The sequence below is a fragment of the Etheostoma spectabile genome, chromosome 4 (assembly GCF_008692095.1).
Source record: "Etheostoma spectabile isolate EspeVRDwgs_2016 chromosome 4, UIUC_Espe_1.0, whole genome shotgun sequence".
In the NCBI taxonomy this organism is placed as follows: Eukaryota; Metazoa; Chordata; class Actinopteri; order Perciformes; family Percidae; genus Etheostoma; species Etheostoma spectabile.
The window spans coordinates 16,936,541-16,953,313 of record NC_045736.1 but is presented as its reverse complement, the minus strand read 5'-3'; the positions used below and the strand labels follow the sequence as shown (position 1 = coordinate 16,953,313).

Here is a 16,773-nt window from a genome sequence, read left to right as displayed (position 1 = left end):
CAATATTACTGCCGTTAGCGTTTTTTTTTATTTCACCAGTACCTTCCTTATTGTCTTGTCAAGCCACAACTTACTGTATAGCTAATGCTTTTACAACCTTACTCGCACAGAGGAAAAGGTTTTTGTCGGATTTGTGGTTGGTTGGGGGAGGGGTTTTACAAACAGACCAGGCAGGAAGAGACCTGCGTGTTAACATTTTGGCATAAAGACGTGATAGACCCCTGCGGTGTTGGGGCTGTAATACTCCTTGATAGCCATTATAACGTGAGAATCGTAAAAATAACCATTTAATATCAAACCCTAGAGACACATTTTTCACAAAACGAGCGACCCCCACCCCTCCAGAAACCAGGGTCAAAGTTCACAGGAAGCTGGGGGGCTGCCATTTTTCCCTGCTAACGTTAGATGCTAAAACGACGGGGAGGGCGGTTGGTTTTGGATTTTGTAGCTAGCTGGTATCAACCGATCGGATTCGTTAAACAAAACCCGTCATTTCTCCGACCGTTGTCGCTAACAACCATTGTTATTGGATGAATTCGGCATGGAGAAGGTAGCGGAGCCGTCTTGGACTTCTTCGTACACCTATCAGGTGAGCAAGCACAGTGCGGAGATGCTACACAACCTCAACATTCAGAGGAAAGATGGAGGAAGGTTCTGCGATGTGATCCTGCGCGTCGGCGAGGAGAGCTTCCCTGCACACAAAGCTGTGTTAGCGGCGTGCAGCGAGTATTTCGAGTCGGTCTTCAGCCGCCAGGCGGAGGGCGACGCCAAGGAGCTGGAGATGCACACTATCAGCCCAAAAGTTTTTAAAGACGTTTTGGACTTCGCATACACCTCTAGGATTGTGGTGCGATTGGAGTGCTTTCCGGAGTTGATGACAGCTGCCAAGTTTCTGCTTATGCGATCCGTTATTGAGATATGTCAGGAGGTAATCAAGCAGTCAAACGTACAAATCCTCGTCCCGACCTCACGGGGAGGAGAAGCCAGCCTTTTCCAGGCCACAGGGGCCACGGAGCTGGGTTTCCCGGTGGCGCAGCAGGATCTGGTGAACGGAATGGCAATGCTGGTGAACGGTCAAAGCTTTGCTAACAATGCACAAATGCATGTGGATGGGAGTGAAGACACTGCCGCCGTGTTATTGGAGGACGGCGGCGGGTCGTCGATGCGAATGTTGGTGCCTGTCGAAGCACTGTCCGTTTCCCCATCAACGGAAACACCGGGAAACACGTTTCAGCATGACGCTGGCTCCCCGGGTTCGAAAAGGAACAAGGGGAGACCAAAGAAAGCTGTCGGGGTTGTGGAGGCTGTACACTTTAATCACAGCACCCAGAAAGACAATGGGCTGTTTCCCTGCGGGACTTGCGGTAAAGCATTCACAGAAGCTTCCCGGTTGAAGAACCACGAAGCGCAACACGGAGCCCACACCGGCGGTGTAAACAACGTCGACGACAGCCTGTCAACAGCGGGTGGCATTTCTTTAATGTCTCAGTCGGGTTTAGTGGAAAACGGTGTGCCGTTACACGGAGGGCTCACACTGGATAACGGTCGCAAACGGGAGAGGACCAGGCGGCATGTCGGCTGTGACATTTGCGGTAAAGTTTTCCGCGACGTTTACCACCTGAACCGACACAAGCTCTCCCATTCAGGGGAGAAGCCGTACGCTTGCCATGTGTGCGGGCTCCGTTTCAAACGCAAGGACAGGATGTCGTACCATGTGCGGTCCCATGACGGGTCAGTCGGGAAACCTTATGTATGCCAAAGCTGTGGTAAAGGTTTTTCAAGGTGAGCTGACCTTTATTCACACCGAACGCGTATCATGTCTTGTGGATTTGTAGAAAAACAGTGCTGCAACTGTGCCCCAATGCCTGGGATTCTCACTTAACAAGGACAGGTCTTACAATGAGGTGCAACTCTATCGGCATTAGAGATATAGCTAGTAGCTGAATACAAAGTAACTGTAGCTAGTTATTTAGTGAGTAGGCCTACTCACGATCACAAAACTGTAAAAGCACAGCTTTGAATCAAAGCAAAAACCGAAGGAAGCAATTAATGTCAGTCGTGCGATTCAGAAGGCTGTTTGTCAGCTTTTGAGATGCACAGACACATATTGTTGTCAGCAACTTTAGCACGAGGTCTGAGGTCCAAAAACAAGGACTTTAGTTAAACTTTATAAGTAGTCATTCTTTTGAGTTGGCACCTATTAACGGGAGACCTAGTTCAAACCCTGAAGTGTGAGGGGCATTATCAGTCATTTAAGAAAAACACTTTCTGCCAAATCTGATACACTCTTAAATGTTGTTATACGCAAACCTTACTTGTTTTGTTGTAAGAAAACTTCTGAGCCGTTAAATATTGCCGTTACGATTTGTGGTCTGAGTCATTTGGGTTCACCCACAAACCAATTTCCCAGGCTTAGTGCTCTTAGGCTATGATGCAAACTCACTGTCTCCACCTACTGTTTTGGATGTTAAAATACGTGCAAATAATACATGTAATAAGTCTAGGTAATTGCATGCTAATTGATAAAAAAATAAGAACAAATCCTAATGTGATGAGGTGGGAGTTTGTCAAAGCGCCAACTAAGATTTGTACAGGTCGAATCCCCTCAGTTGTGCAACATTCAAGAAAAAAAATTACTATAGTGTTTTTTTTTATTCTTTAAAATTGAAATGCTTTCTGGCATGAAATAAGTCATTAACCTTTTTTGTTACATTTAATATGTTCAGGAGTGTTTTGGTAGCTGTTTTGTTTCAACACAACATCACAGTTGGATTCTGGCCTAGGACCTGTGTTAAATGTCATACTGCCCTCTCTCTCCCCCTTTTTTCCTATGTTCCTCAACACTATTGGACTGTCCAGTAAATCCTACATATGTAAATCCACTGCACTCTGAGGAAGAATTCCTGTCCCAGATATTTAAAATATTACATTAATTTATACTTACTTTAATGCCATGGTATACTAACCAGAAGTAGATTTTATGGTTACTTACCACTAATTAAACTTTTTTGTTTTACTGTACTATTTAAATTACATTTTATTGTTTACCAGATTTGACTGTAACTAAATCAGTACATAAGTCAGCCTCTAATTAAAATAACTAAGAGACAAAAGGGTCACCACGCAAATGTAATGGAACGTTTAAACGTTAAGACAACGTGGATGTAATTTTATGCTCACAAAGTCACATATGAATAATTGAACACTTGGACGTAATAAAGGTAAGTGTGCACAGGAAGGTCAACACCCACCAGAGTAGTACAATCTTAGGTTTTGGGTTGCTGTTCTTCAGTTACCGGTAGTAGTTAAAAAAAGTTAAATAAAATGAGTCTTGCACAACATAGTTTTTAACAAAAGCAGTTATAATTTCTTAGTTTAAATGAGGAATGCTTGTGGTAAGAGACAGGATCTTTAGTTGCGTGGAAATATATTAGAAATTAGTCATGGATGGACATCAAATATTATTTTCCTTCTTTCTTTCCAGACCAGACCACCTGAATGGACATATTAAACAGGTTCACACAACAGAGAGACCACACAAGTGCCAGGTAACATTCAGGATTTATATTTTGGAATTAATATATTATGAACGCACAGCTTGTGGGTTAACGTGTTGATTTCTGTATTTCAGATTTGTAACGCCTCTTTTGCTACAAGAGATCGCCTCCGGTCGCACCTTGCATGCCATGAGGACAAAATTCCTTGCAAAGTTTGTGGCAAGTTTCTGCGAGCTGCCTACATGACAGACCACCTCAAGAAACACAGTGAAGGGACGCACAACTACTGTGGCATTTGCAACAAAGGTAGTTATTCAAAAAACCTCAGCATGCATCACAGAGCTCCAGATTGTGACTAAACATTTTTCATTGGTTGTACCAGTGTGCCTGACTTTTAGCAGGTTTGTCTCTGTGTGTATGTGTGTAGCGTTATTTTCCCCCCCACCCGCATATGTGAAACTGCACCCTGTACGTCTCCTTGAGTGACAAATAAAGATAATTAGTGCTTGTTTTTTATACAACACGTGCTGCGGTGCCCGTTCCACCTGTCCACGGGCCCTAAAAGACCCGTCCTTTGATCTGATATCATCGGAGGAGGTAACTGCTTTACCACCTGTCTCCCCTGTCCCCAGTAAGATGCTAATCCTGACCCAACATCTTGGCAGACATGGCCTCATCCCACTCTGACCCTAACACAAAAAGGCCAACACGTATTCCTTTTGTAAAGAATGGCTTGTCCAATTTCTGTGACTTAGAAATGATAAAATGGCCAACGTTATGCATTGCAACTATTGCATAAAGTGCAGCCAAAGCATGGCTGACAACAGTGCTTTTGCCATTCCTTCCAGGATTTCGCTGCCTTTTTTTGAGATAATTGCAGCCCAAAATGCCTGATTTTTGCGGGAGGTTTTGTAAAAAAATTAGGTTAAAAGTTGCTATGTTTTTTGTATTTTGCGTGAGACAGTGAAAATGGGGTATACTTCTTTAAAAATAAAAAAGAAACTTGTTTCGTGGACAATAAAATACTCTGGAGTGAGTTTTTCTAGTAACCTTACCAAAAAGGCTCAAGATGCTGCAAATGTTGGTATAATACCGGTTACACGGGGGGAACTGAGCAGCAGCTCCCCACCCGCTGCAGAGAGCCAGCTGGATTGAAACTTCAGCAGCTTTCAGCAACTTCAGAGTGGAAAAAAAACGTTACAGCGTACATTGATGTTAAAATGTTTGCAAGTTGGCAGGACGGGTTGAAATGTTTTGCGCAGTCTTTTGGAAATGAGTTTGGCGACGTGTGTCAACCCTTTCTCACTACTGTTTGGTCAGTGGCTCTCAGAGTACGCCTCAGAGTCACATACTGACCCAAAGTCTGGCACGTGGGACTGCTGTGATTTGGTTGAAGTAGCGGAAAAGTTGCGGTGATTACTCAAAATTGCGATTCTATGATTGGTTGAATTTGCGTGAATTGTTTTGATCATGACATCGCAAAATCCTGAAAGGGACTGTTTTACACATTGACATTCTGAATTGAAATGTTGAAAAAGCACAATGTCTCCAAAAAGGTTGACGGTTTTGGATTCGGCTGGCTCTGTTGTGGGTTCTTAGAGAAATATTGAAGGTCTGGAGTTATAGTCATTGTATTGCAATTAATTCCTTTTTTCTTTTGTGAATTAGATTGTTTATTTGTAATATAAATTCATAACCCGGTCCAAAACACCAAGGATTTCCTCTACCACTCTGCAAAACCGTGACTAAACAGCTACACAACTTGAGTGGATCACCATCTAAATGTTGCACATTAATCTATTAATGCAAGGGGTTTGCCAATCAAATATGGGCAAGTGCGCTTAGAACAGAACATAAACAATTCTAGCATTAAAGAGGAAACATTTTTGCCTCTACAGCAATATAAAATCACATCTTACAGTGCGCTGATTCTTTTCTTTTCTCCGGGGGCCTCTGTGTTGGCTCCTCCACTGTGTATTTACTTTCTGCCCAGACACAGGAGGAAGCATAAAGACCCTTGACATTTCCCAAAACTTTGTTCAGTGTGTGATTTGTCCCATTTGCTCCCTGATTCGACGGTGCCACTCAAATGCCATGCAAATTATTGCCTGTGTCTTTCTGTGAAATGCACATACTGAATTTGACAAATATGTGCGAAAGTTCATACTCGTACATACAGTTTTGGTGCATGCTACATAGGGCTGCACAATTAATCGAATTTTAATCGCGATCACGATTTGGACTTCCCACGATCAAATTTGCGTGATCAAGCGATTATTTTTTATAAAGCGTCATTTCATAGAACGCTCCGGGTTTTTTGCAAAGCCAATCTCCCGCTCCATAAAGCCGTCTGCTCATGAGCCAGTCAGAGTAGTTCACTGCACCCCGTGCAGCTAAGTTTCTAGATGTAGACAGTCACAGAGGACAGAGTAGCGTGAGGAAAACTCAACAGATAGCAGTCGGTAATACGTCAGTCTCAAGGTTTACCAGTTTACCAGTAAACACAACACTTTGTCCCATTTGTTGTTTTTCAGACAACAGCAGTGACCAGTGCTAGTTAGCGTCTGTTAGCTGTTAGCTAGTTGCGTCTGTTAGCTGTTAGCTCTTCTAGGACGCACCGGTGCTAATGTCCTCGCATCCGCTGCAATGCTGTTTATATGGATATGGTTTAATTTTGCGTTACATGACCCATTTCGTCTGTAAAGCCGTGCCTGTGTTGGATCTTTCTACGCTCTCTCGTCCTACTCTCTCTCCTCTTACTCTCCGCGCCCCGCCACACAGCGGCCGCCGGTCCACACTTCTGATATATGTCTACAGTTTTAATTTTTCATTAACACAGCTGTATGTTGTTAAGTATGAGGGGGCAAACCTGTATTTGTACCAGTGTTTCCGCGGGTAACTGTTATCGCGGCCGCTACGGCGAAGAACACAGAAGAAGTTTTTGAATGCAGCTAACTTCAGTTGGTAGAGTCACAGCGTGGGAGACGGAGCTGCTGTACCGAAGCCTGGACCAGGACCAGAGATGTGACCCATGGCCAGAATATCATAGTTCATAAAAATGCAGCGCAGTGAAGATACAGACGTTTAATACACACGACGTGTGTATCCGCCGTTCGACCCGTGCTGGACCTGTTCATAATGATCAGCCGTCTCTCTGTGAGTAGCGTCCATCACACTCCCTCTCGCAGTTATAAATAGCCTATGTGACAATAAAATTTGTTTTGGTTAAAATCAACAAATAATCGTGAGAATAATCGCGATCAAAATTTTGATCAAAATAATCGCGATTATCATTTTGGCCATAATCGTGCAGCCCTAATGCTACATACTGAAACCGTTTTGCGGGCTTCCTTGAGCATCTGCTTTTTTGTGCCTGTAGATCCTGCACACTAGAGTCCAATGCTATTTACTGTGGCCTTTACACCAGAATAAAATAATGTGATTCGCTCTTAAAGAACATCTCTTTATAATGTGCATCACTCTTTGTTTGCTTGGGAATTTAGATTTTTTCCTCTTGCTTATAATCTAGTGTTGCTCTTTACAGTTAGTTGAGAAGTCAAATTTGAGATAAAGATATTCATTCAACTCCCCCTCAATGAATCATTAGTGTTGGATCATGACATCAAATAGCCAGGGCACCCCTCGTCATAGTCAAGGCCTTGAGTGTGCCAAACAACTGCCTTTTTTTTGTTCTTCTGGTCCCAGGTTTCTCCACTGCGTCCTACCTTAAGGTCCATATAAAGACACACCATGGCTCTCCACTGCCCCCCTCTGCCACAATGCACACCTTCCCTGAGCCAAGGGGGGAGCTGCAGATGCACAACGGCACCCCTTACCACATGGGACGCCAGTGCTCAGTGGAAGGCAAGCAGCCGGCCGCCCCCTCCCAAACTTTCATGTTTCTGGCTTTTATTTGCTCTGCTGCTGTTTGGAGAAACATGCTGTTTCATCTTTTGTGTATGTTTTAAAACACAAGCATACATCAACCTGCCAAGCTTTGCTCTCAGACATTTTGTTCAATTTCATGTGCTGGTTGTTTTCTGCTAGCTAACTTTCTTTCATTCAGAGGGGGTAATTAGGTGGAAGGAAAACCGCTTGAAGTAGTCCAAACCTGTATGAGTTGCTTAACTTCTTAAACTGCAGATTAAGTAGTATATGATTAGACATTTAGTCAGTCCACTCAAGAGTGCCACACAAAGAGCTGGATATACTAGGGTGTTCTCAGAAGTTTCACTGACTCAAATGTTAGTATTGTAGATATGACTGGAGAAACCCCTTTATGCTGTATCTATGAGCAGTGCATCTGTTACTATTGAACAAATTCTAGTCAATAGGCAGACCACTCATTTATTCACATCCAGAAGCGAAACTACAGTGGAAATTAGGACCTTTTCTGTTAGTCAGACAAGTAGGTAGGCTTAGTACTATGGGCACCTCTGTTACTAAAACACTACATTGTTATTTAGAGTAAAGACTTAGCTCCTCATTAGGCTGGAAATTGGGAATGTAATGTGGACACATTCTTTACTATCTTCGCATACCGTAACTAAACATGTAGATGTTGTCTGGAATTAACAGTTGTCAGTTCTTACACATGAGCATGTAAGAATTCGGAGTGCTAAGTAATTTTTTTTATTTTATATTTTTTTATAAATGTGAGTGTCTGTCCAGCATGGCCTCGGCATCATATGGTGTTTGTTTCTGCTTGGCTGGTCCATCAGCAGTTGTTCAGCAATGCACAGTGTTGCATGAGTGTCCTTATGTGTACTCCATTTGCCCTGGATTCATACCCTGGAAATCCAGAGTTCTCGCAAAAGCACAATTTCAATTTGCTCTGCAAGTTACTCTGGCATCGAGTAATGCCGCTCATCTACTATACCCTTGTAGTCGATCTAACCCAATCACATCGGCGTATCTGATATAGGCAGACCATAGGCAAGCTAAACAGATGACAGTTTAATCTACCAGTTAGGTCCGCTGGTAGCTAAGCGTAAGGGGCTCTGGATATGTCACCCCGTGTGTTGTTCTGATTGGTTGTAGTGTTATCCAATTGCGTGCAGTGAGATTTTCAAATGCACATTTGGTGTTGCCCCTAGAGATGGGCGACTTTCATTACTCGATGCCAGACCCTTAATCTTTCGGATTTGGGTCTGGATTTCCAGGCTACTGGATTCAGTGAAACCTTTTGTAGAACCAGTAGCATTAAGACAGTGAGCACAAACCACAATTGATAATATGGAAGATGATGAATATGTCTGTTGATTGCACTTGTAACTAGAGCTGTGTGATGTGAAGAAAATCAAATATCCCAATATTTTTTACCAAGTACTTCGATATGGATATTGTGGCGATATTGTAGGATTGATAATTGGTGCTTTTACAAAATATGCACACAATGAGATTTTTGATAAATAATCATCAGTTATGTTGATATAATAACTATGTGGGTAAATGCAAATAATAGAACAGCTAGAACAGTCTGGTGTGTTCAGAAAATTACATCACTCTACTGTAATGCAGCCTTTTAAAACCGGAAACACTTGTGTCATATCAGGATATTACAATATCTAAAATTTAAGATGATATCAAGCCACATATATCAAAATATCGATATATTGCCCTGTCCTACTTGGAAATGACTTCCTGCAATTATGTGAACAATTTTTAAAAAACTGGCTTAAGACCAAACTAAGGTTGGCTATCAAATTTATTTATTATAATGAGAGCAGCTTTTGCTTCCAGAACTGATTATAAGGTAAGAAAAAAAAAAAACATTGACTAATTTAAGTAATGAATCATTCAAATTGATTATGGTCTCTTTGTTTGCCATCTTCTAAATTGCATCATGATAGACAGGTGGCTGCAAGTGCATCATCAACAAGTATACTGTAGGTAATTGCCATAATTTTTTTGCTGTGCTAGAGTTATTTTGAGAAACTGTCCTCTTTTTACCTAGTGGTATTATCATTTTATCAATACGAATTTATTAGCATCATATTGATCCTATAATTTCTGCCCTAGCAGGTGCAAAGCAACTGGAGACTTGCTTATTATTAGAGAGTGGGTTAGCAGTTTCTTTTGAATCCATGATTGAACATTGGTTGCCATATTGTTTACTGGGAGGTTTGTGACAAGAACAACATGTCACACTACTTGACGATCCACGGATACACCAAGTCACAGTGCTCCTGCAATTGGTGTTGAAAGAGTAGTCATGTTTTTCACGTGTCCTTTGGGCAGCATTATTGTTATTTGCTTGCTTAAGTTATACTATTAGGCAAGTTAGTATTTCTTCTGCTTCATTTTAAGATTGTTCAGTTTAAAAATAACATTTTTAAACAGATTGTAGAGTAGTCATTCTGTGGCGATTTACACCCCCCCCCCCCCGCCCTATATAAGCTAATTACTCAAAGGGAAAGAGACTGAATGTTGAGTTACACAATTAGAGTAAACACAACACACAGGGTTTGACATAATTTGGTTTTAATGCTTTAATCCTGAGTGACAAACCTCATCAGATACAAGTTTTAGCTGAAAATACGATTAAGCCTTGAGAATTGTGTACTGTCACTATATTTACTGCAGTTTTTACTTTGTTCTTTATGTAGTGCCATACCATTTGTGAACATTATACTATGCTATACACAGTATTGGCTTTTCTCACCTGGATATACGTACAACAGGACATGAAGATGTAATAACATTATGACTCTCTGTTCGTTCAGGTGTGTCAGTGAGCCAGTATGCACAGTAGCAGGGTCCTGCACTCAAATGACACACAACTTATGTATATTTATCTCATAAAAGTAGATTGTTAGTCACATGTAGGATTCCCATCCTATGTATTTTTCACAATATCAACTGTTTTGGTCAATTATTTTAATAACTATTATAAGTCTCTTAGTTCATGGATTTAGTATTTGCTGTAGGGAGAAAAATAACTAATAAATAACTAATTAATTAATCCATCACTGACATCTTTAGTAGAGCCCGACCAATCGGCCGATATTAGGCATTTAAAAAAAAAAAAATATATATATATATATATTCATTCATCAGACTCATTCACAATGACAAAGATTATTCTGATAAGTGAATATTTAAAAATAAAACTATCAACCATGTTATGAGCATTGGGGTTGCATAGTTTGTCCACCAGAGGGCACTCTACAACATCCGTGTTGATGTGTTTTTGTTCAAAGGACTTTAAGTTTCATATCTTAAGTTTGTATTTTTATAAATTTTATTATCAGAACTATAATATATTTTGATGTTCCTCTGTTAATAATAAAACAAATTATTACCATATTATTTTAGTGACAACTCATAAATAACTAATGTTAGGAAAATCTGTTTGTTTTGTAACGCATTTCTGGATTTCTGCAGTTCTTTTTAAATACAGTATATCGGCATATCGGATTTTTAAATAACCAAATATTCGTATCTGTCTTAAAAATATTTTATTGGTCGGGCTCTAATCTTTAGTGATGGGACTCACTCAACGTGGATTATTTCAAACTAAAAACTATTTTGTTCAAAGACAGCATTTCAAGTTCTAGTCGTGAAGTGAAGGTAATTCTGTCTGTATGGTTTGCGCCGGCCTGTTATGTCTGCCCCTCCCCTTCCTTTCTCCCTGGCCGGGTGTTGTGTAGACCTGTGTGCCAGTCACCAGCTTCTTCTCACCTCGTCTGAGGCAGAGGGTCGCTTTCATGGGCTCTCTGGACACCCAGTTCTTCCCCATCCTGGCCCTCCAGCCTTGGGCCTGCAGCCTGAGCTGCTCATGGGGAAGGCAGGTGGGGCTCCATATTTCTGGGATTGTCGCTCTGGCGGGGTGCCTGGCTTCCCTGTCCATGGGCCTGCTGCAGGTCAGTACAGTCCAACGGGTGGGTGGGGGCATGGTGCTAGCACTGCCCACTGGTTGGATGAGCAAAGCCGAACTGTCAGTGGACACTGGGCAAACGGACTGAGATAAATGATTGTATAGTGTAATGCCATGCCACTTTGTTGTATCTAAATGTAGTGATTGACTGTAAGATTAATTTCCACAATTTGTTCTTCTTGTACTTGGTGCCTTTTCACTAAAGTTCTTAAGTAACTTTTTTAAGTTTTTGCAGGTGCCAACCAACTACTGGATTTAAGTTGTTTAAAAACCTGTTCTGTAATCCATTGCTAATTCATGCCTCCCTTTCCTCCCATTTTCTCTCTCTGTCACACTCTCTCCCTTCCTATCCATGCTGTGTTTACCACAGATGGGCAGGAAAACACTGGGAAATGTCACCATCTGGAATCAGAAGAATCCGATCCTTCGTTTGGAGAATTGTCCAACGGTGACGAGCTGAAATCTCCACACAAACCTGACGGGCCGGAGCTCGAGATGCCCCCTTTAGCCTGTAACGGAGCCTCTGCGGAGGCCTTGGGCTCTCCAGAGGGATCTAAAGCCAAGACGGACCCTGAGAAGAAGTTTAGCTGCGGTATTTGCGGTCAGGCCTTCCGCACCAAGTCCTACCTCAACAAGCACCAGCACAGAGTTCACAAAGCCCAGAAGACCCAGGGGGTTTCAGGGTCGGGCTTAAATGAGCTGACCCCCTCCCTGACCTCTCCCTTCTCCCCTCAACAAAACATGTCCCTGCTTGAGTCTTTTGGCTTTCAGATAGTCCAGTCTGCTTTTGCCTCTTCACTGGTTGATGCTGAGGCAGGTCAAAGTGGAATTGACTTTGGAGGGAAGTGACATATTTGCTAAAGTTCTAGCAAAGACTCTCATTCTTATGACAAAGCTGGGTTGCCCACAGAAGATGCTCTGTATTTGGGAATAACTTTGCCTCAAGGCTAATTTTTCTTTGTTTCCTCACTTAATGTGTATCCGATATTTTTGTCACAGACGCCATACAATTCCTACTTTTTCTACTTTTTCAGAGTATGAAAAGTGCATGCACGTGTTTGAATTTTCTTTACAAAGAAACGACATGAAGGTCTTATGTCCTTTACCTGATGTGGATCAGTTGAAGTTATGTTTGGTATTCTTTATTTGTTTTTGGCTTGCGTGTAATTGAGCTTTTTTCACTGCACAAACGTTTCTTGACAAGTAATTACTTACTGTTTGTCTGCCCACTTTAACTGCTCTGATGTACCTTGGCCAATACAATAATTTTAATGCTTCATATTCCTCGTTCCCTCAAAGGCTGTAACAGTTGTCTTTACTTCAGAGCAACAAGAGGGCTGAGTTCTGTATTTATGTTTCTGCTTCTTTTAAGAAAGATTTTGTTTTTCTTAAGAACAGGGATTTAATTTGGCTCAATTTTGATTTTTCTTGTAATATAGTAATTGTTCCAAGAAACATTTCTAACAAGCGCACGGCATATTTTTCGACACAAGTTAGCCTATTTTTCTTTGGCTTCATACAGAAAGTATCCGTTTGCTGGCCACTGAGTATCACTGATAGCTGTCAGGGACCTTAATGAATTACTATTGACAGGATTACAGTTAAGAAGCACTTTTAAAACATTAACAACTTATTTTTTGAACCGTTACTGCCTCCATATAAAGATCATCTGGCACCATCAAATCTGGCACTTTTTTTTTAGGTGAAACAAGAGAATAAGCTACCTCACTGAAGAAAAGAACACCATAGTGTTTCTCATAGTCGAGTTAAATGTTGCGCCAACTTCATGAGATTTTAACTATAAAAAGTTGTAGCAAATGTGAAAACCAACCACTCTTCCTGAAATGGGAAAAGCTTTAAAAGCACCATAGCTTTATTTCTTTTAGTTTTATTTTCAGATCCAGGTTTTTAATGTTTGTAGCGGCTACTGGTAGACACAGTTCTTTTTAATTATTTGAACAAAGCCTTTGAGGTGTGTTGCCATTCCGCATTAACCTGAGGTTGGGAATCAGAGAGCAGTGCTGGTCCACCAATTTTCTAGCTGGAGGGACTTGTGCTCTAAATGAAGCAACTACGACTCTACTAGCTGCTCATTTGGATGTAAGAGGGCTGTTAGTCAATTTTTGATTTGATGATTTGGGAATTATTTATACAAACAAAGCAGAGGTAAGAAGAGGAAAGGCATTATTACAGGACCAAAAAATGTTTTTAACCTGCAAAATTTGTCTTGAAAACATGCCTTGAGCTTGTTAGGAAGCCCCCCCCCCCCCAAAGCCTTGTTTGTGAGGTATTAAATCATTTGTGTGTGTACTGAACAGGGACCAAGGTCAGGTATATTTTCAGCATATATTTTGAGAAATGTAGATTATATTTTATTAACTTATTCATGCCCTCGGTTTTGTGTACAGTTTTTATGTCCAACAAAAATCTTGTGATTTGCTTGTTTTGATGATTTTTCACTCTAAATGATGTTAACTGTAGATGTGCGGTTGTGTGTGTTGTACGACAGCTAGAGCACTGATCCACCAGCCTCTGGACCGACCAAACGTAATACTACTTTTACAGAGTCGAGTAATTAAGCTCACTTTATTTCTTCGGTGTTTCTTCCTCTTCATCACTTGCAATTCTTGTATTGCTCACCCATCTTCTGTCAGATTTGCTTGTGCTGTTAGATGATAGGTCTTGTGTTTGCACTAATGGTCGCTAGGTTACGGTGCAAGCTATCCATCCGAGTGTCTTGCAGTGAAATTATGTTTTATCCAAAATGTTGAACCAAGAAATTTAATTGATGAGGACAGACTTAATTGAAGGATTCCTTGAATCAATGCGCAATGGGAGCCTCACATTCACTTTTTAGCTTTGCTTTGTTTGATTTGTGAATTGTTAATGAAAACATTTGTTATTGAAAACATTTTTACACCGATGAATTGGTTGTGCCTCTTAAATAATCAAACAGACTGTTACGGATTAGCAGAAATTGTGTGTGAAGATCAATAGCCTGTAAGTTAAGATTCATTTGGTTTTGGTTAAAATAATCAAAATTGCAAATGTGGACCCTTTTCACAATCATGACATACTTCCTCTTAGTTTTGTATGTACAAACACAAAATACAAAACAATACAAAATAACACAAAATAAGCAATCACTGTTAGAAAATTGGCATCAAAACTCTGCCGGCATTTATTTGTGAGAAGAGTGCTCCACCAAAATAAGTTTAAACGTTAAAATGTAATTATCTTGTATCTTAGTAACTTCTCTCACAACTCTTTCATCAGTTAATTAACATCTTTTTCCATAGGTCGGTGTTTTTTCCCTGTGTTGTAAGGAAGTGTGTGTGGTGTGTGTGTGTGTGGTGTGTGTGTGTGTGTGTGTGTGTGTGTGTGTGTGTGTGTGTGTGTGTGTGTGGTGTGTGTGTGTGTGTGTGTGTGTGTGTGTGTGTGTGTGTGTGTGTGTGTGTGTGGTGTGTGTGTGTGTGTGTCCTCTGAGTGTTTACTGCTTTGTTTGATTATTATATGTGTAAATTAGGCTGTTAAATTCAGTACATTCCTATATTATTTATGGTTATGTTGTGATTGTAAGACATGTATATACCATTCATATACACATTCTATAAATATATAAATATATATAAATGTATATGAGCCAACCAATATGATCAGTGATTGTCAATGGTGGTCCTGTACAGATAGTTTTTTTCCTCGTCCATTATAGTGGAGAGATGTTAAGTTATGGCCATTTGATTGAAAGTGTAAACTGCATGCTCTTGGTATGCGAGCTGGGGACTGAATGTCGATCACTGGTCGGGGGCAGTAACAGTTTAACTGTTCACCGTAATGTCACTCTGCTCTGGTAGCGGTCACACTGCCAGCTGCACGACTCGCATCTTTGAGTTTTTTTTCTCCTTTTTTGATCCACTCTGCACTAGTATTTACTCCTTAAAAGGTGACAAGGGTTGTTTTTGTTATTGCTTATTTGAAAAAAAGTGGAAGATACTGTAAGGAAATGATGTTCCTTTGTCTATATTCTTCACTGGGAAGTATGATTTTGTTTCACCCATGTTGGTACTCAAGTGTGCGAGGTGTTTTTGTTAAGTATTTAGGCTTAAATGTTTTTGCTTTCTGCTTTGGTCTGTTGCAAAGTGCCTTCAAAAATACTGATTGTGCACAGCAGTGGATTAAAAAATGTCCTCTTTTCTAAAGGTTAAGAATTGTACAGAGTGACTTGCATTGCCACTTTTGTATAAAAAAATACACAGAAAATGTACAATATGTTAACTTCGTATTTTATCATCATACTCAACAAGATTGCTCTTAAGACGTGAGCTACATGTTTTGTTATAACGTCTTTGGACATATTTCAATATAAGCATACTTTTCTATAGATATTTGTTTTTGTACTCTGTTATTGAGTCTCATCTTTCTTGTTGGTACAGAGATGAGCATCAAATAAATTGCAATTGGAAAAAGCTCCTAACCTTTCTCTTGTAGTCATTACTGGAATCAGTCCATCTAGTCCCAGACTAGACCTTGGGATCCATTTTACAACTATTACGCTACAGTAGGGGGACTGTAGTGGGGGGGTGGTAAAGCTTAACTGAAACCGGTAGACAAACTAAACAAGTCTTTCAGCTGCTATTCCAGTAAGGTTCTAAACCGTCTCTGGTATCTTTATACAACAAGTAGATTCGACAGGCACCCAGAGCCAATTGAGCACACCTGGCACATTACTAGAAATATAATATTACTCCGCCATTTATAGAAGGCCTGCGCGATTAAAATCAAATATAATAAAACTTAGATTTTTTTATTTTTGTATTACTGTGATGCTCTTTTAATTTTACAAGCCAACTGCATCGCAAACACTACTACTTTCTTCTGTGAGTTTTTAGATAGACTTTTAGATTAACATAGACTGTATAAATAGGTTTTAAAGTGCTCCCAAGCACTGCAATGCTCTCCCTTCTCTCCATTGAAGCCTCTATGTTTACAGGCTTATGGTGATGCGCAATGTGCCACAAAAATCTGTTTGGTACTGCCAATTTGTTTTGTTTTGTCATGGTTCGTGTGTGCAATAAACATCGTGCAGGCCTAATTTCTATGTCAAAATTACAGAGTTGAATTCAACACTTTTTGAAACACGTGTATTCATATACGTACATTACCGGTTAAAAGATTAGGGTCACTTACAAATTTCTATTCCACTCCATTATAGACAGAATACCAGTTGATCTGAGTGGGTGGTTGATATTTAATGCAATATCTACATTGCCTATTATTAGCAACCATTTATTCCAAAGATACATTGTGTTTACTAATCTGACATAATAAAAAAAAAAAAAAACTACCTGAGAAAACGTTGGAGAACCCTTTTGCAATTATGTAAGCACATAAAAACAA

At 40.4% G+C, this 16,773-nt stretch overlaps 1 protein-coding gene across 4 annotated transcripts; it reads left to right on the top strand.

The window, feature by feature from the left end:
• Nucleotides 1–33: 33 nt before the first annotated feature.
• patz1 (POZ/BTB and AT hook containing zinc finger 1) lies at nucleotides 34–15,837 on the top strand. 4 transcript variants are annotated; one of them, XM_032513777.1, is made up of 6 exons: nucleotides 34–1,782; nucleotides 3,485–3,548; nucleotides 3,632–3,803; nucleotides 7,203–7,361; nucleotides 11,150–11,362; nucleotides 11,747–15,837. In XM_032513777.1, exons 1-6 carry the CDS (start codon nucleotides 542–544, stop codon nucleotides 12,223–12,225), a joined length of 2,328 nt encoding a protein of 775 aa, XP_032369668.1. In that variant the 5' UTR covers nucleotides 34–541; the 3' UTR covers nucleotides 12,226–15,837. The 4 variants fall into 4 exon arrangements, with proteins under 4 accessions (XP_032369668.1, XP_032369665.1, XP_032369666.1 ...); XM_032513774.1 differs by lacking the exon at nucleotides 7,203–7,361 and having other exon boundaries at nucleotides 35–1,782; XM_032513775.1 differs by lacking the exon at nucleotides 11,150–11,362 and having other exon boundaries at nucleotides 36–1,782.
• The last annotated feature ends 936 nt before the right edge of the window (nucleotides 15,838–16,773 follow it).